Raw genomic sequence first — 19,713 nt, 5'->3', positions numbered from 1 at the left:
AGGCAATGTGGTCCGGGTGCCATCGGTGATTTTTGTCGAAAAAATTATGTTTTAGCCTGGCTGAGATTGAGAATGGAACAGTGAGTAGTTTTTTCTGTAGTTGCTGTAGTTCCCGACAAAAAAAAAAATATCCGGAAGAATATGGCAGGTATGATGCACTTTCAGGGATAGTGATTTTGGCATTCAATATCTTTCCAACAAACGCGTTCACTGGTCTGAATGTTTTCCTCGTCGTGTTAACTATGTTGGCTTCCAGAGTTCCTGCGTGTTTTATTATTTTGCGGCTAAAAATACGCAAAATTGGTGACGACCAAAAGTGATCGTGTTCTTGCGTCTATTCGGACACTTGTGTACTTGTTGGTGAAACAAGAATGGTATCACCATGTAGCGGAGACTAAGCTCTATAATTTAGGATCATAGTTATGTGTCTAGTCCAGGTTTCTGTCACACATAAAGTTCATGCACTGTATCTCATATCGAACGAGTCTGAATAATCGGTCATCTACTGTAATATGATATTGCTCAGGAACTGCTGTTTGTTTGTCACTTGTAATGAATATGTTTATCAAGTCATATGGAGTTTTATTTCCTCAAGAGGGTAGGGAAAAGCTAGCTTTGGATGCCATCCATCAGATGCTTTGGGCTTTCCCCCCACTGGGAGATGTTCTGCCACTTGCAAAATGTCACGTGCTGTTGGACACAGTGCCACATAACAGGGGACCAGGGGCCAAACTTAGGCATCCTTATGGTGGCGACCTGATGGTGTGGTGACCTGATCAAGATTTGAATGTCACGAGCTTTTGCAATTTCATACATTTACACGCTATGGGATGTTGCTACCTATTGCTGAGCATGTGATGTTTATATATATGTATTCAAAGCTCAGTTGATCATCACTGTTCTAGCTAGCACCAGGAAAGGCACAAAATTTTGTGTGACCTTGCAAAGTAGGTCTCACAGTCCTCCTGGTCAGTGATCCCTATATATCCTTCACAGTAAAGTGCCTGCTTTGTCAGTGCTCATGTTGTGAATGTTCATTGCTGCATTGTCATACTTTGTCGCATTTCTCTTCCAGGGCTTTGCTTTCATAAACTTTGTCCATAAAGAAGATGCTGCACGAGCCATAGCCAGTGTGAATGGATTTGGCTATGACAACCTCATATTGACCGTTGAATGGGCGAAGTACGTATTTCAACCTCTCTTTTCACAACTCCAATGGTACTTTGAGGCAATTACTAAGTATGAGCTAATCAGGGTATTATTTCTCCTTTTAGGCCCTCCGGTACTAGCTAGGTTGCTTGCCTTCAGCCATCATGGGCCTACAAATAAAGCTTAACCGCAACTTTAAAATAAATGACTAAAAATAAGCCACTTGTTGCTTTATTTTATTTAGGCAACATCTATAATTTTCTTCAGAGTAGGATATCTTAGCCATGGAGAGCACTGGGTATAGTAGCCTTTTGCTTTCATTTGCATCACAAATCTCATTTGATATGTTGCTTGTCTCAGCAACAGTGCAATGTGTCCAGGCTGTACATGAACAAATACCATTCCCACAGGGAGCTTTTATTCTGCCAGCTATTGTTGCAATCCAAATAAAATACCAATCACATAGGCAAACTGGCATACAAGATCCATGACATACGACCTCTCCATCCCAATATACTTCCTATGGAACATATTTTATACTTTTTCTCAGTAACCACCATGCAGACTTTAACCGAGGTGGTTTTGTTGTAAAGAGGAAGCTAAGGTGAATTCAATATGGCAGAAAGAATTCTGAAACATGTCGTATGTATTTTATGGCAACGTCGTGGAAGCGAAAAAAATGCACCTTTTTTCTCTTCCCTCTTTGAACAGGTTGTTATAAAATTTCTATTGCCACTGTGAAAATATATCTGTCTTATATTGTGGAAATATTTCAGGAATCAATAGACACCAAATTTATGTCTACCATTTACCGTTTTTATTATTAAAAAAAAACATGAAATATGAGTACACATACACACGGACTGAAAGCCCATTGAACCATGTCACTCTGTGTCGCCACCTGCTGTCTCACAGGAAAAGCCACGCGGAGATGGTTGGAGGTCCCTCTCTCTTTCGCTCTCTCCCACCTTTACTTTCATGTCCCACTGACCTACGGCATGGCACCAGTACAAAAGGTTGCTTATCTTCTCGTAAAGAGATTGTCCTCTGAGCCTGTGTAGTATAAAGAGACCAACAACCTCCTTCTTTTTTTCTCTCTTTCTGCGCACGGTGTTCGTAATGAGATATGAGACAAATTTATGAGCTTCACATGAAACACAGGTTTGAGTTTGCACAGACTCTGTTTACGGGGCTAACCAGAATCTCTTTGCGGGCATTACAGCCATTCCAGTAACGTTCAGCAGGACGGTCCTGTAATCTTTGGAATGCTCAAAGAGACATTCTACCGTTGCCTTCCATAATAATAATTCGCCATATTCTTTTCTTTTCGCTGAGGGTGCATGCCTGAGTCAGTTCTGAACTTATCAAGTTTTTGGGATGGTCTATTTCCCGTTGCAAAATCCCCGGTATCAAAATTCGAGGGTTATAGGAAAAAATGGTTGTGTGAGTGGAAGAAATGGTCCAGCATGCGCCCGCGCTACCAAAAATACAGAGGTGTAGTTGCCAATGAAGCACATCACAGCACATTCGCTCTCCTGATTTGTTCTCTGGGTCCTGGTATTTTTCTACTGTTGGCCAGACACGAGTTTTACAGTTGTACCCTGCATCCAGAGAACCCTGATGTTTATGGACAATAAAAGCTGTGCTTTCTTCATTGTTTCATTGCCCGTACAACTGCAGTTCTGCTTAAGATATGGTTCATCGACGTAGAAAGTGTAAGAGAACAACTGCAAAATCTGTCTGACCAGCAATAGGAATACAATACAGGAAATACGACGTGTGATACACACACATACACAACACATTGAACATATGCGTTCCATTTCATTGGTACGAATACAGAAGGTTATGTGCCATTTGGCTCACTATTCTGCAGTAGTTCCTTTTATAAAAAAACGCGACTACCATTTTTCCAACGTGTCTGCCAGGAATATGTAGAAAGTAGCAGGGGTGTCCGCCCATTTGGCCAAATGCTGTTTGATCAAAGGCGTTTGATGGAACGCCACTTGATTGAAAGCTGTTTCATAGAAATGTCCCGTGTTGGATGAAATGTCCCGGAACTGGAAGCAGGACCTTGGAGAATCACCTGTGGTGAATCACACCGTGTCATAGTCAAGATTTATTTATTGTTGGAGAATTGCATCTTAATCTTGTCGCGTTGTCTGTACTCTGCAAAATGAAATAGAAGGAAAGGAACAGATGCAATCCGCAAGCGGTGCCATTAAAAAGTAAGACCGTTCCTCGTTGAACAGTTCTACTATTCATTAATGTGCATGTTAATTTAAAGAATCCTGTCTCTTATTTTAAATGAGGTCAGAAAGCCATCTAAAAAATTTCCAGTTCCAAACACGTTGTGAAAGCAGGTAACTATTAACACACAAATTTTCTCTGTATGCCATATTTTTCGTTGAAAAAGACACTTTAACATCGCTGTGCATGTTCCCGCTCGACTCTCGAAATTCACATTCTGGAAACAAGGAAAATGCTCGATTCCTTTGTAAGATGCCAAAATTCACGGGTATTTGATGTCTGTCTAAGTCAGATTGAATAAAAGCACATTTTAGCAGCCGTTTGGCTTAGCAGGCAGCATGTTGGTTAGTTGGTGTTTGCATTGTTGTTATGTCTTTGTAAATCACAGTTTGCCGTTGGCAGTTTCCTGCGCGCAATTGTGCATTTTATAGTCTGTTAACATTTATTTACCCTAGTTTATTTTGCAACGGGAGTTTCATTCACTTTATCTCAAGTTACACCAAGGGGGGACTTAGAAGTGCCTGCGAAATATTGACACGTGTTGCCAGTTTCAGTGCATGTTGATATGTCGGCGGGCGCAAACTTAACCGCCGTTGTTGGTCACTCTATGTGGTAACCAAACAAAAGGCGACGGGACAGCATGGATGAAGTCAAACTTACGTGTTTGCACATTTGTAGCCTGCATTGGCTAATACCCGTTTAGCTCGATGATTGGTAAGTTGACCATAAATTGTGGTTGTTCAATGACATTGCTTGGCTCTGTTGGTCTGTGCAAATGTCAATGGACGTTCAGCGCCTGATGCAACGACGTGCCGGCAACAGCACACAAAGATGTACGGTATTTAACTGGATTGTGTCTGACAACATATCGGCAAGAAGACTCCTCCAGATGAGTGAGATTGACATTAACTGAATGGTTAGCAAAGTTGCTAGCTGAAGTGACGGGCAAGATTAGTTAGCGGTGTGGTGATCATTTTGAAGCGTGAACTGAAGGACCGCTTAGAGCTGCGCTGTGTTTATACTTATTGCCGCTAGCAACAGTAACAATCATCATAATAAGGAACACCATACAAAACAGACAGAACTGCATTCAATTGGCACCTGAAGTTTATTTTCATAATCCACCTATACTCTGGAAGGTCGCGTGAGAGAAAAGCAAGATCGAGCAGAGACAAGTTGACTGATTATTGGCTGACGTTGTTCGGGGAGTTCGGTGAGGGTGGCCTCAACAATTTCACGGCCTAACCTTGAACCATGCCTTGAACGGTGTCTGTAGACCAATGTTTGTTTACTGTATCTGAGAAATCAAAGGAAAAGTGAAAAAGAAACTTCTTCCACCGCTACACAAGTTCACAATGGTAAGTTGGTGTGAATAATGAATGTTTCGGTGCCAATAACTCCCTTCAGTGAAGCAGAGTTAGGCGTTAAATTCAAGTAAAAGAACCGTTGATCGCGATCCAAATGTTAACCCTACCGATCGTGTAGCTTAAACATAGCTTAACTGCAATGGCACACGACCTATGAGAATATACGTGAGCACCATAGTCGAGTTTTAATTACAACGTTCTGATAGATGTACGTAACTTCAAGAACAATAGCCAAGTTGGGTTGTGCGTTCGTTTACAGTCAGGCATTTTTTCAACCTTGGCAGACTTCTCTCGGGAACTTTTCCCGTTGTCCGTGCGCTTACCGGCGGGGGGGAGGGCTTCGTGTGCGCTTACCCTCGCACATTTTTCAACCTAGGCCGACTTCATATTTCTTTCGCTACAACAGCCGTGTGGTAGGGGGTTTACATGCAAGTATAGACGTGCAAAGGATAGCCATACACAAAAGTTCAATTGAAAATATATTTATTAAATTCAATAATGCCAGGGATTGTGCCAGTTGTAATGCCAATTAGTGCTGCCAATCAGGTGAAGGAGAAAAACCAAGCCGAAAAACCTTCAGGACCCGAAACATAAGAAATAAAAATACAAGACAGTACATGTAACGAATATACATAATTTATTCGCTTTATATACAGTCCCTAGATTCTGAAAGAAAACATAATATCAACACTCATCACCTTGCTTACCAATTGTTCACTTACGGAGCCCCGCACCAATGACTTGAAAGATTACTTATTTTTATAGGAAACCACATTCCAGTATTGCGGCCACACTGGATAATCTGAAAAAGACACATTTCAATATCAACACACTGTCATTATAGCAACAATAATCTGAAAGAGAATCTAATTTAATACTCTACTTTTAATAATACATACAATACTGAGGCCACATTGGAAAATCTGAAGGTACATTTTAATATCAACAACCATACTTGAATCCATGGATATGAACGACACGAACACAAGAGGAAAAAAAAATATATAACACCACATTTAATCAAAGGAGATATTCTTAACCACTACAATTACAATCAAGTTGTATGTACAAGTTGTATTATAGAAAAGTCTGAGACGTGACCAACATCATTGCAACAACGCGCAAACATCGGGAAATCACTCATTGGTCACCGCCAAACAAGTCTAGACATGTGCGTACGGGGCACGGCAAACATGCGAGAAAAGGAGCGCGGTAAAACAACGCGCAAAAATCGGAAATCACTCATTGGTCACCGCTAAACAAGTCTAGACATGTGCGTACGGGGCACGGCAAACATGCGAGAAAAGGAGCGCGGTAAAACAACGCGCAAAAATCGAAAATCACTCATTGGTCACCGCTAAACAAGTCTAGACATGTGCGTACGGGGCACGGCAAACATGCGAGAAAAGGAGCGCGGTAAAACAACGCGCAAAAATCGGGAAATCACTCATTGGTCACCGCTAAACAAGTCTAGACATGTGCGTACGGGGCACGGCAAACATGCGAGAAAAGGAGCGCGGTAAAACAACGCGCAAAAATCGGAAATCACTCATTGGTCACCGCTAAACAAGTCTAGACATGTGCGTACGGGGCACGGCAAACATGCGAGAAAAGGAGCGCGGTAAAACAACGCGCAAACATCGGGAAATCACTCATTGGTCACCGCTAAACAAGTCTAGACATGTGCGTACGGGGCACGGCAAACATGCGAGAAAAGGAGCGCGGTAAAACAACGCGCAAAAATCGAAAATCACTCATTGGTCACCGCTAAACAAGTCTAGACATGTGCGTACGGGGCACGGCAAACATGCGAGAAAAGGAGCGCGGTAAAACAACGCGCAAAAATCGAAAATCACTCATTGGTCACCGCTAAACAAGTCTAGACATGTGCGTACGGGGCACGGCAAACATGCGAGAAAAGGAGCGCGGCAAAACAACGCGCAAACATCGGGAAATCACTCATTGGTTACCGCTAAACAAGTCTAGACATGTGCGTACGGGGCACGGCAAACATGCGAGAAAAGGAGCGCGGTAAAACAACGCGCAAACATCGGAAATCACTCATTGGTCACCGCTAAACAAGTCTAGACATGTGCGTACGGGGCACGGCAAACATGCGAGAAAAGGAGCGCGGCAAAACAACGCGCAAACATCGGGAAATCACTCATTGGTTACCGCTAAACAAGTCTAGACATGTGCGTACGGGGCACGGCAAACATGCGAGAAAAGGAGCGCGGTAAAACAACGCGCAAAAATCGAAAATCACTCATTGGTCACCGCTAAACAAGTCTAGACATGTGCGTACGGGGCACGGCAAACATGCGAGAAAAGGAGCGCGGTAAAACAACGCGCAAACATCGGAAATCACTCATTGGTCACCGCTAAACAAGTCTAGACATGTGCGTACGGGGCACGGCAAACATGCGAGAAAAGGAGCGCGGCAAAACAACGCGCAAACATCGGGAAATCACTCATTGGTTACCGCTAAACAAGTCTAGACATGTGCGTACGGGGCACGGCAAACATGCGAGAAAAGGAGCGCGGTAAAACAACGCGCAAACATCGGAAATCACTCATTGGTCACCGCTAAACAAGTCTAGACATGTGCGTACGGGGCACGGCAAACATGCGAGAAAAGGAGCGCGGTAAAACAAAGCGCAAAAATCGAAAATCACTCATTGGTCACCGCTAAACAAGTCTAGACATGTGCGTACGGGGCACGGCAAACATGCGAGAAAAGGAGCGCGGTAAAACAACGCGCAAACATCGGAAATCACTCATTGGTCACCGCTAAACAAGTCTAGACATGTGCGTACGGGGCACGGCAAACATGCGAGAAAAGGAGCGCGGTAAAACAACGCGCAAAAATCGAAAATCACTCATTGGTCACCGCTAAACAAGTCTAGACATGTGCGTACGGGGCACGGCAAACATGCGAGAAAAGGAGCGCGGTAAAACAACGCGCAAAAATCGAAAATCACTCATTGGTCACCGCTAAACAAGTCTAGACATGTGCGTACGGGGCACGGCAAACATGCGAGAAAAGGAGCGCGGTAAAACAACGCGCAAAAATCGAAAATCACTCATTGGTCACCGCTAAACAAGTCTAGACATGTGCGTACGGGGCACGGCAAACATGCGAGAAAAGGAGCGCGGTAAAACAACGCGCAAACATCGGGAAATCACTCATTGGTCACCGCTAAACAAGTCTAGACATGTGCGTACGGGGCACGGCAAACATGCGAGAAAAGGAGCGCGGTAAAACAACGCGCAAAAATCGAAAATCACTCATTGGTCACCGCTAAACAAGTCTAGACATGTGCGTACGGGGCACGGCAAACATGCGAGAAAAGGAGCGCGGTAAAACAACGCGCAAAAATCGAAAATCACTCATTGGTCACCGCTAAACAAGTCTAGACATGTGCGTACGGGGCACGGCAAACATGCGAGAAAAGGAGCGCGGCAAAACAACGCGCAAACATCGGGAAATCACTCATTGGTTACCGCTAAACAAGTCTAGACATGTGCGTACGGGGCACGGCAAACATGCGAGAAAAGGAGCGCGGTAAAACAACGCGCAAACATCGGAAATCACTCATTGGTCACCGCTAAACAAGTCTAGACATGTGCGTACGGGGCACGGCAAACATGCGAGAAAAGGAGCGCGGCAAAACAACGCGCAAACATCGGGAAATCACTCATTGGTTACCGCTAAACAAGTCTAGACATGTGCGTACGGGGCACGGCAAACATGCGAGAAAAGGAGCGCGGTAAAACAACGCGCAAAAATCGAAAATCACTCATTGGTCACCGCTAAACAAGTCTAGACATGTGCGTACGGGGCACGGCAAACATGCGAGAAAAGGAGCGCGGTAAAACAACGCGCAAACATCGGAAATCACTCATTGGTCACCGCTAAACAAGTCTAGACATGTGCGTACGGGGCACGGCAAACATGCGAGAAAAGGAGCGCGGCAAAACAACGCGCAAACATCGGGAAATCACTCATTGGTTACCGCTAAACAAGTCTAGACATGTGCGTACGGGGCACGGCAAACATGCGAGAAAAGGAGCGCGGTAAAACAACGCGCAAACATCGGAAATCACTCATTGGTCACCGCTAAACAAGTCTAGACATGTGCGTACGGGGCACGGCAAACATGCGAGAAAAGGAGCGCGGTAAAACAAAGCGCAAAAATCGAAAATCACTCATTGGTCACCGCTAAACAAGTCTAGACATGTGCGTACGGGGCACGGCAAACATGCGAGAAAAGGAGCGCGGCAAAACAACGCGCAAACATCGGGAAATCACTCATTGGTTACCGCTAAACAAGTCTAGACATGTGCGTACGGGGCACGGCAAACATGCGAGAAAAGGAGCGCGGTAAAACAACGCGCAAACATCGGAAATCACTCATTGGTCACCGCTAAACAAGTCTAGACATGTGCGTACGGGGCACGGCAAACATGCGAGAAAAGGAGCGCGGTAAAACAAAGCGCAAAAATCGAAAATCACTCATTGGTCACCGCTAAGCAAGTCTAGACATGTGCGTACGGGGCACGGCAAACATGCGAGAAAAGGAGCGCGGCAAAACAACGCGCAAACATCGGGAAATCACTCATTGGTTACCGCTAAACAAGTCTAGACATGTGCGTACGGGGCACGGCAAACATGCGAGAAAAGGAGCGCGGTAAAACAACGCGCAAAAATCGAAAATCACTCATTGGTCACCGCTAAACAAGTCTAGACATGTGCGTACGGGGCACGGCAAACATGCGAGAAAAGGAGCGCGGTAAAACAACGCGCAAACATCGGAAATCACTCATTGGTCACCGCTAAACAAGTCTAGACATGTGCGTACGGGGCACGGCAAACATGCGAGAAAAGGAGCGCGGCAAAACAACGCGCAAACATCGGGAAATCACTCATTGGTTACCGCTAAACAAGTCTAGACATGTGCGTACGGGGCACGGCAAACATGCGAGAAAAGGAGCGCGGTAAAACAACGCGCAAACATCGGAAATCACTCATTGGTCACCGCTAAACAAGTCTAGACATGTGCGTACGGGGCACGGCAAACATGCGAGAAAAGGAGCGCGGTAAAACAAAGCGCAAAAATCGAAAATCACTCATTGGTCACCGCTAAACAAGTCTAGACATGTGCGTACGGGGCACGGCAAACATGCGAGAAAAGGAGCGCGGTAAAACAACGCGCAAACATCGGAAATCACTCATTGGTCACCGCTAAACAAGTCTAGACATGTGCGTACGGGGCACGGCAAACATGCGAGAAAAGGAGCGCGGTAAAACAACGCGCAAAAATCGAAAATCACTCATTGGTCACCGCTAAACAAGTCTAGACATGTGCGTACGGGGCACGGCAAACATGCGAGAAAAGGAGCGCGGTAAAACAACGCGCAAACATCGGAAATCACTCATTGGTCACCGCTAAACAAGTCTAGACATGTGCGTACGGGGCACGGCAAACATGCGAGAAAAGGAGCGCGGTAAAACAAAGCGCAAAAATCGGAAATCACTCATTGGTCACCGCTAAACAAGTCTAGACATGTGCGTACGGGGCACGGCAAACATGCGAGAAAAGGAGCGCGGTAAAACAACGCGCAAAAATCGAAAATCACTCATTGGTCACCGCTAAACAAGTCTAGACATGTGCGTACGGGGCACGGCAAACATGCGAGAAAAGGAGCGCGGTAAAACAACGCGCAAACATCGGAAATCACTCATTGGTCACCGCTAAACAAGTCTAGACATGTGCGTACGGGGCACGGCAAACATGCGAGAAAAGGAGCGCGGTAAAACAAAGCGCAAAAATCGGAAATCACTCATTGGTCACCGCTAAACAAGTCTAGACATGTGCGTACGGGGCACGGCAAACATGCGAGAAAAGGAGCGCGGTAAAACAACGCGCAAACATCGGGAAATCACTCATTGGTTACCGCTAAACAAGTCTAGACATGTGCGTACGGGGCACGGCAAACATGCGAGAAAAGGAGCGCGGTAAAACAACGCGCAAAAATCGGAAATCACTCATTGGTCACCGCTAAACAAGTCTAGACATGTGCGTACGGGGCACGGCAAACATGCGAGAAAAGGAGCGCGGTAAAACAACGCGCAAACATCGGGAAATCACTCATTGGTTACCGCTAAACAAGTCTAGACATGTGCGTACGGGGCACGGCAAACATGCGAGAAAAGGAGCGCGGTAAAACAACGCGCAAACATCGGAAATCACTCATTGGTCACCGCTAAACAAGTCTAGACATGTGCGTACGGGGCACGGCAAACATGCGAGAAAAGGAGCGCGGTAAAACAACGCGCAAACATCGGAAATCACTCATTGGTCACCGCTAAACAAGTCTAGACATGTGCGTACGGGGCACGGCAAACATGCGAGAAAAGGAGCGCGGTAAAACAACGCGCAAACATCGGAAATCACTCATTGGTCACCGCTAAACAAGTCTAGACATGTGCGTACGGGGCACGGCAAACATGCGAGAAAATGAGCGCGGTAAAACAACGCGCAAAAATCGGAAATCACTCATTGGTCACCGCTAAACAAGTCTAGACATGTGCGTACGGGGCACGGCAAACATGCGAGAAAAGGAGCGCGGTAAAACAACGCGCAAACATCGGGAAATCACTCATTGGTCACCGCTAAACAAGTCTAGACATGTGCGTACGGGGCACGGCAAACATGCGAGAAAAGGAGCGCGGTAAAACAACGCGCAAACATCGGAAATCACTCATTGGTCACCGCTAAACAAGTCTAGACATGTGCGTACGGGGCACGGCAAACATGCGAGAAAAGGAGCGCGGTAAAACAACGCGCAAAAATCGGAAATCACTCATTGGTCACCGCTAAACAAGTCTAGACATGTGCGTACGGGGCACGGCAAACATGCGAGAAAAAAAGCGCGGTAAAACAACGCGCAAACATCGGGAAATCACTCATTGGTCACCGCTAAACAAGTCTAGACATGTGCGTACGGGGCACGGCAAACATGCGAGAAAAGGAGCGCGGTAAAACAACGCGCAAACATCGGAAATCACTCATTGGTCACCGCTAAACAAGTCTAGACATGTGCGTACGGGGCACGGCAAACATGCGAGAAAAGGAGCGCGGTAAAACAACGCGCAAAAATCGGAAATCACTCATTGGTCACCGCTAAACAAGTCTAGACATGTGCGTACGGGGCACGGCAAACATGCGAGAAAAGGAGCGCGGTAAAACAACGCGCAAACATCGGGAAATCACTCATTGGTCACCGCTAAACAAGTCTAGACATGTGCGTACGGGGCACGGCAAACATGCGAGAAAAGGAGCGCGGTAAAACAACGCGCAAACATCGGGAAATCACTCATTGGTCACCGCTAAACAAGTCTAGACATGTGCGTACGGGGCACGGCAAACATGCGAGAAAAGGAGCGCGGTAAAACAACGCGCAAACATCGGGAAATCACTCATTGGTCACCGCTAAACAAGTCTAGACATGTGCGTACGGGGCACGGCAAACATGCGAGAAAAGGAGCGCGGTAAAACAACGCGCAAACATCGGGAAATCACTCATTGGTCACCGCTAAACAAGTCTAGACATGTGCGTACGGGGCACGGCAAACATGCGAGAAAAGGAGCGCGGTAAAACAACGCGCAAACATCGGGAAATCACTCATTGGTCACCGCTAAACAAGTCTAGACATGTGCGTACGGGGCACGGCAAACATGCGAGAAAAGGAGCGCGGTAAAACAACGCGCAAACATCGGGAAATCACTCATTGGTCACCGCTAAACAAGTCTAGACATGTGCGTACGGGGCACGGCAAACATGCGAGAAAAGGAGCGCGGTAAAACAACGCGCAAACATCGGGAAATCACTCATTGGTCACCGCTAAACAAGTCTAGACATGTGCGTACGGGGCACGGCAAACATGCGAGAAAAGGAGCGCGGTAAAACAACGCGCAAAAATCGGAAATCACTCATTGGTCACCGCTAAACAAGTCTAGACATGTGCGTACGGGGCACGGCAAACATGCGAGAAAAAAAGCGCGGTAAAACAACGCGCAAACATCGGGAAATCACTCATTGGTCACCGCTAAACAAGTCTAGACATGTGCGTACGGGGCACGGCAAACATGCGAGAAAAGGAGCGCGGTAAAACAACGCGCAAACATCGGAAATCACTCATTGGTCACCGCTAAACAAGTCTAGACATGTGCGTACGGGGCACGGCAAACATGCGAGAAAAGGAGCGCGGTAAAACAACGCGCAAAAATCGGAAATCACTCATTGGTCACCGCTAAACAAGTCTAGACATGTGCGTACGGGGCACGGCAAACATGCGAGAAAAGGAGCGCGGTAAAACAACGCGCAAACATCGGGAAATCACTCATTGGTCACCGCTAAACAAGTCTAGACATGTGCGTACGGGGCACGGCAAACATGCGAGAAAAGGAGCGCGGTAAAACAACGCGCAAACATCGGGAAATCACTCATTGGTCACCGCTAAACAAGTCTAGACATGTGCGTACGGGGCACGGCAAACATGCGAGAAAAGGAGCGCGGTAAAACAACGCGCAAACATCGGGAAATCACTCATTGGTCACCGCTAAACAAGTCTAGACATGTGCGTACGGGGCACGGCAAACATGCGAGAAAAGGAGCGCGGTAAAACAACGCGCAAACATCGGGAAATCACTCATTGGTCACCGCTAAACAAGTCTAGACATGTGCGTACGGGGCACGGCAAACATGCGAGAAAAGGAGCGCGGTAAAACAACGCGCAAACATCGGGAAATCACTCATTGGTCACCGCTAAACAAGTCTAGACATGTGCGTACGGGGCACGGCAAACATGCGAGAAAAGGAGCGCGGTAAAACAACGCGCAAACATCGGGAAATCACTCATTGGTCACCGCTAAACAAGTCTAGACATGTGCGTACGGGGCACGGCAAACATGCGAGAAAAGGAGCGCGGTAAAACAACGCGCAAACATCGGGAAATCACTCATTGGTCACCGCTAAACAAGTCTAGACATGTGCGTACGGGGCACGGCAAACATGCGAGAAAAGGAGCGCGGTAAAACAACGCGCAAACATCGGGAAATCACTCATTGGTCACCGCTAAACAAGTCTAGACATGTGCGTACGGGGCACGGCAAACATGCGAGAAAAGGAGCGCGGTAAAACAACGCGCAAACATCGGGAAATCACTCATTGGTCACCGCTAAACAAGTCTAGACATGTGCGTACGGGGCACGGCAAACATGCGAGAAAAGGAGCGCGGTAAAACAACGCGCAAACATCGGGAAATCACTCATTGGTCACCGCTAAACAAGTCTAGACATGTGCGTACGGGGCACGGCAAACATGCGAGAAAAGGAGCGCGGTAAAACAACGCGCAAACATCGGGAAATCACTCATTGGTCACCGCTAAACAAGTCTAGACATGTGCGTACGGGGCACGGCAAACATGCGAGAAAAGGAGCGCGGTAAAACAACGCGCAAACATCGGGAAATCACTCATTGGTCACCGCTAAACAAGTCTAGACATGTGCGTACGGGGCACGGCAAACATGCGAGAAAAGGAGCGCGGTAAAACAACGCGCAAACATCGGGAAATCACTCATTGGTCACCGCTAAACAAGTCTAGACATGTGCGTACGGGGCACGGCAAACATGCGAGAAAAGGAGCGCGGTAAAACAACGCGCAAACATCGGGAAATCACTCATTGGTCACCGCTAAACAAGTCTAGACATGTGCGTACGGGGCACGGCAAACATGCGAGAAAAGGAGCGCGGTAAAACAACGCGCAAACATCGGGAAATCACTCATTGGTCACCGCTAAACAAGTCTAGACATGTGCGTACGGGGCACGGCAAACATGCGAGAAAAGGAGCGCGGTAAAACAACGCGCAAACATCGGGAAATCACTCATTGGTCACCGCTAAACAAGTCTAGACATGTGCGTACGGGGCACGGCAAACATGCGAGAAAAGGAGCGCGGTAAAACAACGCGCAAACATCGGGAAATCACTCATTGGTCACCGCTAAACAAGTCTAGACATGTGCGTACGGGGCACGGCAAACATGCGAGAAAAGGAGCGCGGTAAAACAACGCGCAAACATCGGGAAATCACTCATTGGTCACCGCTAAACAAGTCTAGACATGTGCGTACGGGGCACGGCAAACATGCGAGAAAAGGAGCGCGGTAAAACAACGCGCAAACATCGGGAAATCACTCATTGGTCACCGCTAAACAAGTCTAGACATGTGCGTACGGGGCACGGCAAACATGCGAGAAAAGGAGCGCGGTAAAACAACGCGCAAACATCGGGAAATCACTCATTGGTCACCGCTAAACAAGTCTAGACATGTGCGTACGGGGCACGGCAAACATGCGAGAAAAGGAGCGCGGTAAAACAACGCGCAAACATCGGAAATCACTCATTGGTCACCGCTAAACAAGTCTAGACATGTGCGTACGGGGCACGGCAAACATGCGAGAAAAGGAGCGCGGTAAAACAACGCGCAAACATCGGGAAATCACTCATTGGTCACCGCTAAACAAGTCTAGACATGTGCGTACGGGGCACGGCAAACATGCGAGAAAAGGAGCGCGGTAAAACAACGCGCAAAAATCGGAAATCACTCATTGGTCACCGCTAAACAAGTCTAGACATGTGCGTACGGGGCACGGCAAACATGCGAGAAAAGGAGCGCGGTAAAACAACGCGCAAACATCGGGAAATCACTCATTGGTCACCGCTAAACAAGTCTAGACATGTGCGTACGGGGCACGGCAAACATGCGAGAAAAGGAGCGCGGTAAAACAACGCGCAAACATCGGAAATCACTCATTGGTCACCGCTAAACAAGTCTAGACATGTGCGTACGGGGCACGGCAAACATGCGAGAAAAGGAGCGCGGTAAAACAACGCGCAAACATCGGGAAATCACTCATTGGTCACCGCTAAACAAGTCTAGACATGTGCGTACGGGGCACGGCAAACATGCGAGAAAAGGAGCGCGGTAAAACAACGCGCAAACATCGGGAAATCACTCATTGGTCACCGCTAAACAAGTCTAGACATGTGCGTACGGGGCACGGCAAACATGCGAGAAAAGGAGCGCGGTAAAACAACGCGCAAACATCGGGAAATCACTCATTGGTCACCGCTAAACAAGTCTAGACATGTGCGTACGGGGCACGGCAAACATGCGAGAAAAGGAGCGCGGTAAAACAACGCGCAAACATCGGAAATCACTCATTGGTCACCGCTAAACAAGTCTAGACATGTGCGTACGGGGCACGGCAAACATGCGAGAAAAGGAGCGCGGTAAAACAACGCGCAAACATCGGAAATCACTCATTGGTCACCGCTAAACAAGTCTAGACATGTGCGTACGGGGCACGGCAAACATGCGAGAAAAGGAGCGCGGTAAAACAACGCGCAAACATCGGAAATCACTCATTGGTCACCGCTAAACAAGTCTAGACATGTGCGTACGGGGCACGGCAAACATGCGAGAAAAGGAGCGCGGTAAAACAACGCGCAAACATCGGAAATCACTCATTGGTCACCGCTAAACAAGTCTAGACATGTGCGTACGGGGCACGGCAAACATGCGAGAAAAGGAGCGCGGTAAAACAACGCGCAAACATCGGGAAATCACTCATTGGTCACCGCTAAACAAGTCTAGACATGTGCGTACGGGGCACGGCAAACATGCGAGAAAAGGAGCGCGGTAAAACAACGCGCAAACATCGGGAAATCACTCATTGGTCACCGCTAAACAAGTCTAGACATGTGCGTACGGGGCACGGCAAACATGCGAGAAAAGGAGCGCGGTAAAACAACGCGCAAACATCGGGAAATCACTCATTGGTCACCGCTAAACAAGTCTAGACATGTGCGTACGGGGCACGGCAAACATGCGAGAAAAGGAGCGCGGTAAAACAACGCGCAAACATCGGGAAATCACTCATTGGTCACCGCTAAACAAGTCTAGACATGTGCGTACGGGGCACGGCAAACATGCGAGAAAAGGAGCGCGGTAAAACAACGCGCAAACATCGGAAATCACTCATTGGTCACCGCTAAACAAGTCTAGACATGTGCGTACGGGGCACGGCAAACATGCGAGAAAAGGAGCGCGGTAAAACAACGCGCAAACATCGGAAATCACTCATTGGTCACCGCTAAACAAGTCTAGACATGTGCGTACGGGGCACGGCAAACATGCGAGAAAAGGAGCGCGGTAAAACAACGCGCAAACATCGGAAATCACTCATTGGTCACCGCTAAACAAGTCTAGACATGTGCGTACGGGGCACGGCAAACATGCGAGAAAAGGAGCGCGGTAAAACAACGCGCAAACATCGGAAATCACTCATTGGTCACCGCTAAACAAGTCTAGACATGTGCGTACGGGGCACGGCAAACATGCGAGAAAAGGAGCGCGGTAAAACAACGCGCAAAAATCGGAAATCACTCATTGGTCACCGCTAAACAAGTCTAGACATGTGCGTACGGGGCACGGCAAACATGCGAGAAAAGGAGCGCGGTAAAACAACGCGCAAAAATCGGAAATCACTCATTGGTCACCGCTAAACAAGTCTAGACATGTGCGTACGGGGCACGGCAAACATGCGAGAAAAGGAGCGCGGTAAAACAACGCGCAAAAATCGGAAATCACTCATTGGTCACCGCTAAACAAGTCTAGACATGTGCGTACGGGGCACGGCAAACATGCGAGAAAAGGAGCGCGGTAAAACAACGCGCAAAAATCGGAAATCACTCATTGGTCACCGCTAAACAAGTCTAGACATGTGCGTACGGGGCACGGCAAACATGCGAGAAAAGGAGCGCGGTAAAACAACGCGCAAAAATCGGAAATCACTCATTGGTCACCGCTAAACAAGTCTAGACATGTGCGTACGGGGCACGGCAAACATGCGAGAAAAGGAGCGCGGTAAAACAACGCGCAAACATCGGGAAATCACTCATTGGTCACCGCTAAACAAGTCTAGACATGTGCGTACGGGGCACGGCAAACATGCGAGAAAAGGAGCGCGGTAAAACAACGCGCAAACATCGGAAATCACTCATTGGTCACCGCTAAACAAGTCTAGACATGTGCGTACGGGGCACGGCAAACATGCGAGAAAAGGAGCGCGGTAAAACAACGCGCAAACATCGGAAATCACTCATTGGTCACCGCTAAACAAGTCTAGACATGTGCGTACGGGGCACGGCAAACATGCGAGAAAAGGAGCGCGGTAAAACAACGCGCAAAAATCGGAAATCACTCATTGGTCACCGCTAAACAAGTCTAGACATGTGCGTACGGGGCACGGCAAACATGCGAGAAAAGGAGCGCGGTAAAACAACGCGCAAAAATCGGAAATCACTCATTGGTCACCGCTAAACAAGTCTAGACATGTGCGTACGGGGCACGGCAAACATGCGAGAAAAGGAGCGCGGTAAAACAACGCGCAAAAATCGGAAATCACTCATTGGTCACCGCTAAACAAGTCTAGACATGTGCGTACGGGGCACGGCAAACATGCGAGAAAAGGAGCGCGGTAAAACAACGCGCAAAAATCGGAAATCACTCATTGGTCACCGCTAAACAAGTCTAGACATGTGCGTACGGGGCACGGCAAACATGCGAGAAAAGGAGCGCGGTAAAACAACGCGCAAACATCGGAAATCACTCATTGGTCACCGCTAAACAAGTCTAGACATGTGCGTACGGGGCACGGCAAACATGCGAGAAAAGGAGCGCGGTAAAACAACGCGCAAACATCGGAAATCACTCATTGGTCACCGCTAAACAAGTCTAGACATGTGCGTACGGGGCACGGCAAACATGCGAGAAAAGGAGCGCGGTAAAACAACGCGCAAAAATCGGAAATCACTCATTGGTCACCGCTAAACAAGTCTAGACATGTGCGTACGGGGCACGGCAAACATGCGAGAAAAGGAGCGCGGTAAAACAACGCGCAAAACATCGGAAATCACTCATTGGTCACCGCTAAACAAGTCTAGACATGTGCGTACGGGGCACGGCAAACATGCGAGAAAAGGAGCGCGGTAAAACAACGCGCAAAAATCGGAAATCACTCATTGGTCACCGCTAAACAAGTCTAGACATGTGCGTACGGGGCACGGCAAACATGCGAGAAAAGGAGCGCGGTAAAACAACGCGCAAAAATCGGAAATCACTCATTGGTCACCGCTAAACAAGTCTAGACATGTGCGTACGGGGCACGGCAAACATGCGAGAAAAGGAGCGCGGTAAAACAACGCGCAAAAATCGGAAATCACTCATTGGTCACCGCTAAACAAGTCTAGACATGTGCGTACGGGGCACGGCAAACATGCGAGAAAAGGAGCGCGGTAAAACAACGCGCAAAAATCGGAAATCACTCATTGGTCACCGCTAAACAAGTCTAGACATGTGCGTACGGGGCACGGCAAACATGCGAGAAAAGGAGCGCGGTAAAACAACGCGCAAAAATCGGAAATCACTCATTGGTCACCGCTAAACAAGTCTAGACATGTGCGTACGGGGCACGGCAAACATGCGAGAAAAGGAGCGCGGTAAAACAACGCGCAAACATCGGGAAATCACTCATTGGTCACCGCTAAACAAGTCTAGACATGTGCGTACGGGGCACGGCAAACATGCGAGAAAAGGAGCGCGGTAAAACAACGCGCAAACATCGGAAATCACTCATTGGTCACCGCTAAACAAGTCTAGACATGTGCGTACGGGGCACGGCAAACATGCGAGAAAAGGAGCGCGGTAAAACAACGCGCAAACATCGGAAATCACTCATTGGTCACCGCTAAACAAGTCTAGACATGTGCGTACGGGGCACGGCAAACATGCGAGAAAAGGAGCGCGGTAAAACAACG

At 47.7% G+C, this 19,713-nt stretch overlaps 1 protein-coding gene and 1 long non-coding RNA gene across 3 annotated transcripts in view; one reads left to right on the top strand and one right to left on the bottom strand.

Moving 5' to 3' along the window:
- LOC135374486 (eukaryotic translation initiation factor 3 subunit G-like) overlaps positions 1-1,367 on the top strand; it is a 38,518-nt gene extending 37,151 nt beyond the window's left edge. The window contains exons 8-9 of the mRNA XM_064607448.1: positions 1,076-1,182; positions 1,275-1,367. Coding sequence (XP_064463518.1) covers positions 1,076-1,182; positions 1,275-1,293 — 126 coding nt within the window. The 3' untranslated portion in view covers positions 1,294-1,367. The remainder of the gene's footprint in view (positions 1-1,075; positions 1,183-1,274) is intronic.
- The window catches only part of LOC135374487 (uncharacterized), a 31,458-nt gene that overhangs the window by 9,736 nt on the left and 2,009 nt on the right, over positions 1-19,713 (bottom strand). The gene's annotated exons all lie outside the window — the stretch shown is intronic.

The sequence above is a fragment of the Ornithodoros turicata genome, unplaced genomic scaffold (assembly GCF_037126465.1).
Source record: "Ornithodoros turicata isolate Travis unplaced genomic scaffold, ASM3712646v1 Chromosome67, whole genome shotgun sequence".
Taxonomy (NCBI): domain Eukaryota; kingdom Metazoa; phylum Arthropoda; class Arachnida; order Ixodida; family Argasidae; genus Ornithodoros; species Ornithodoros turicata.
Note: the sequence above shows the minus strand (reverse complement) of the source record. Positions and strands in the feature narration are given on the sequence as shown.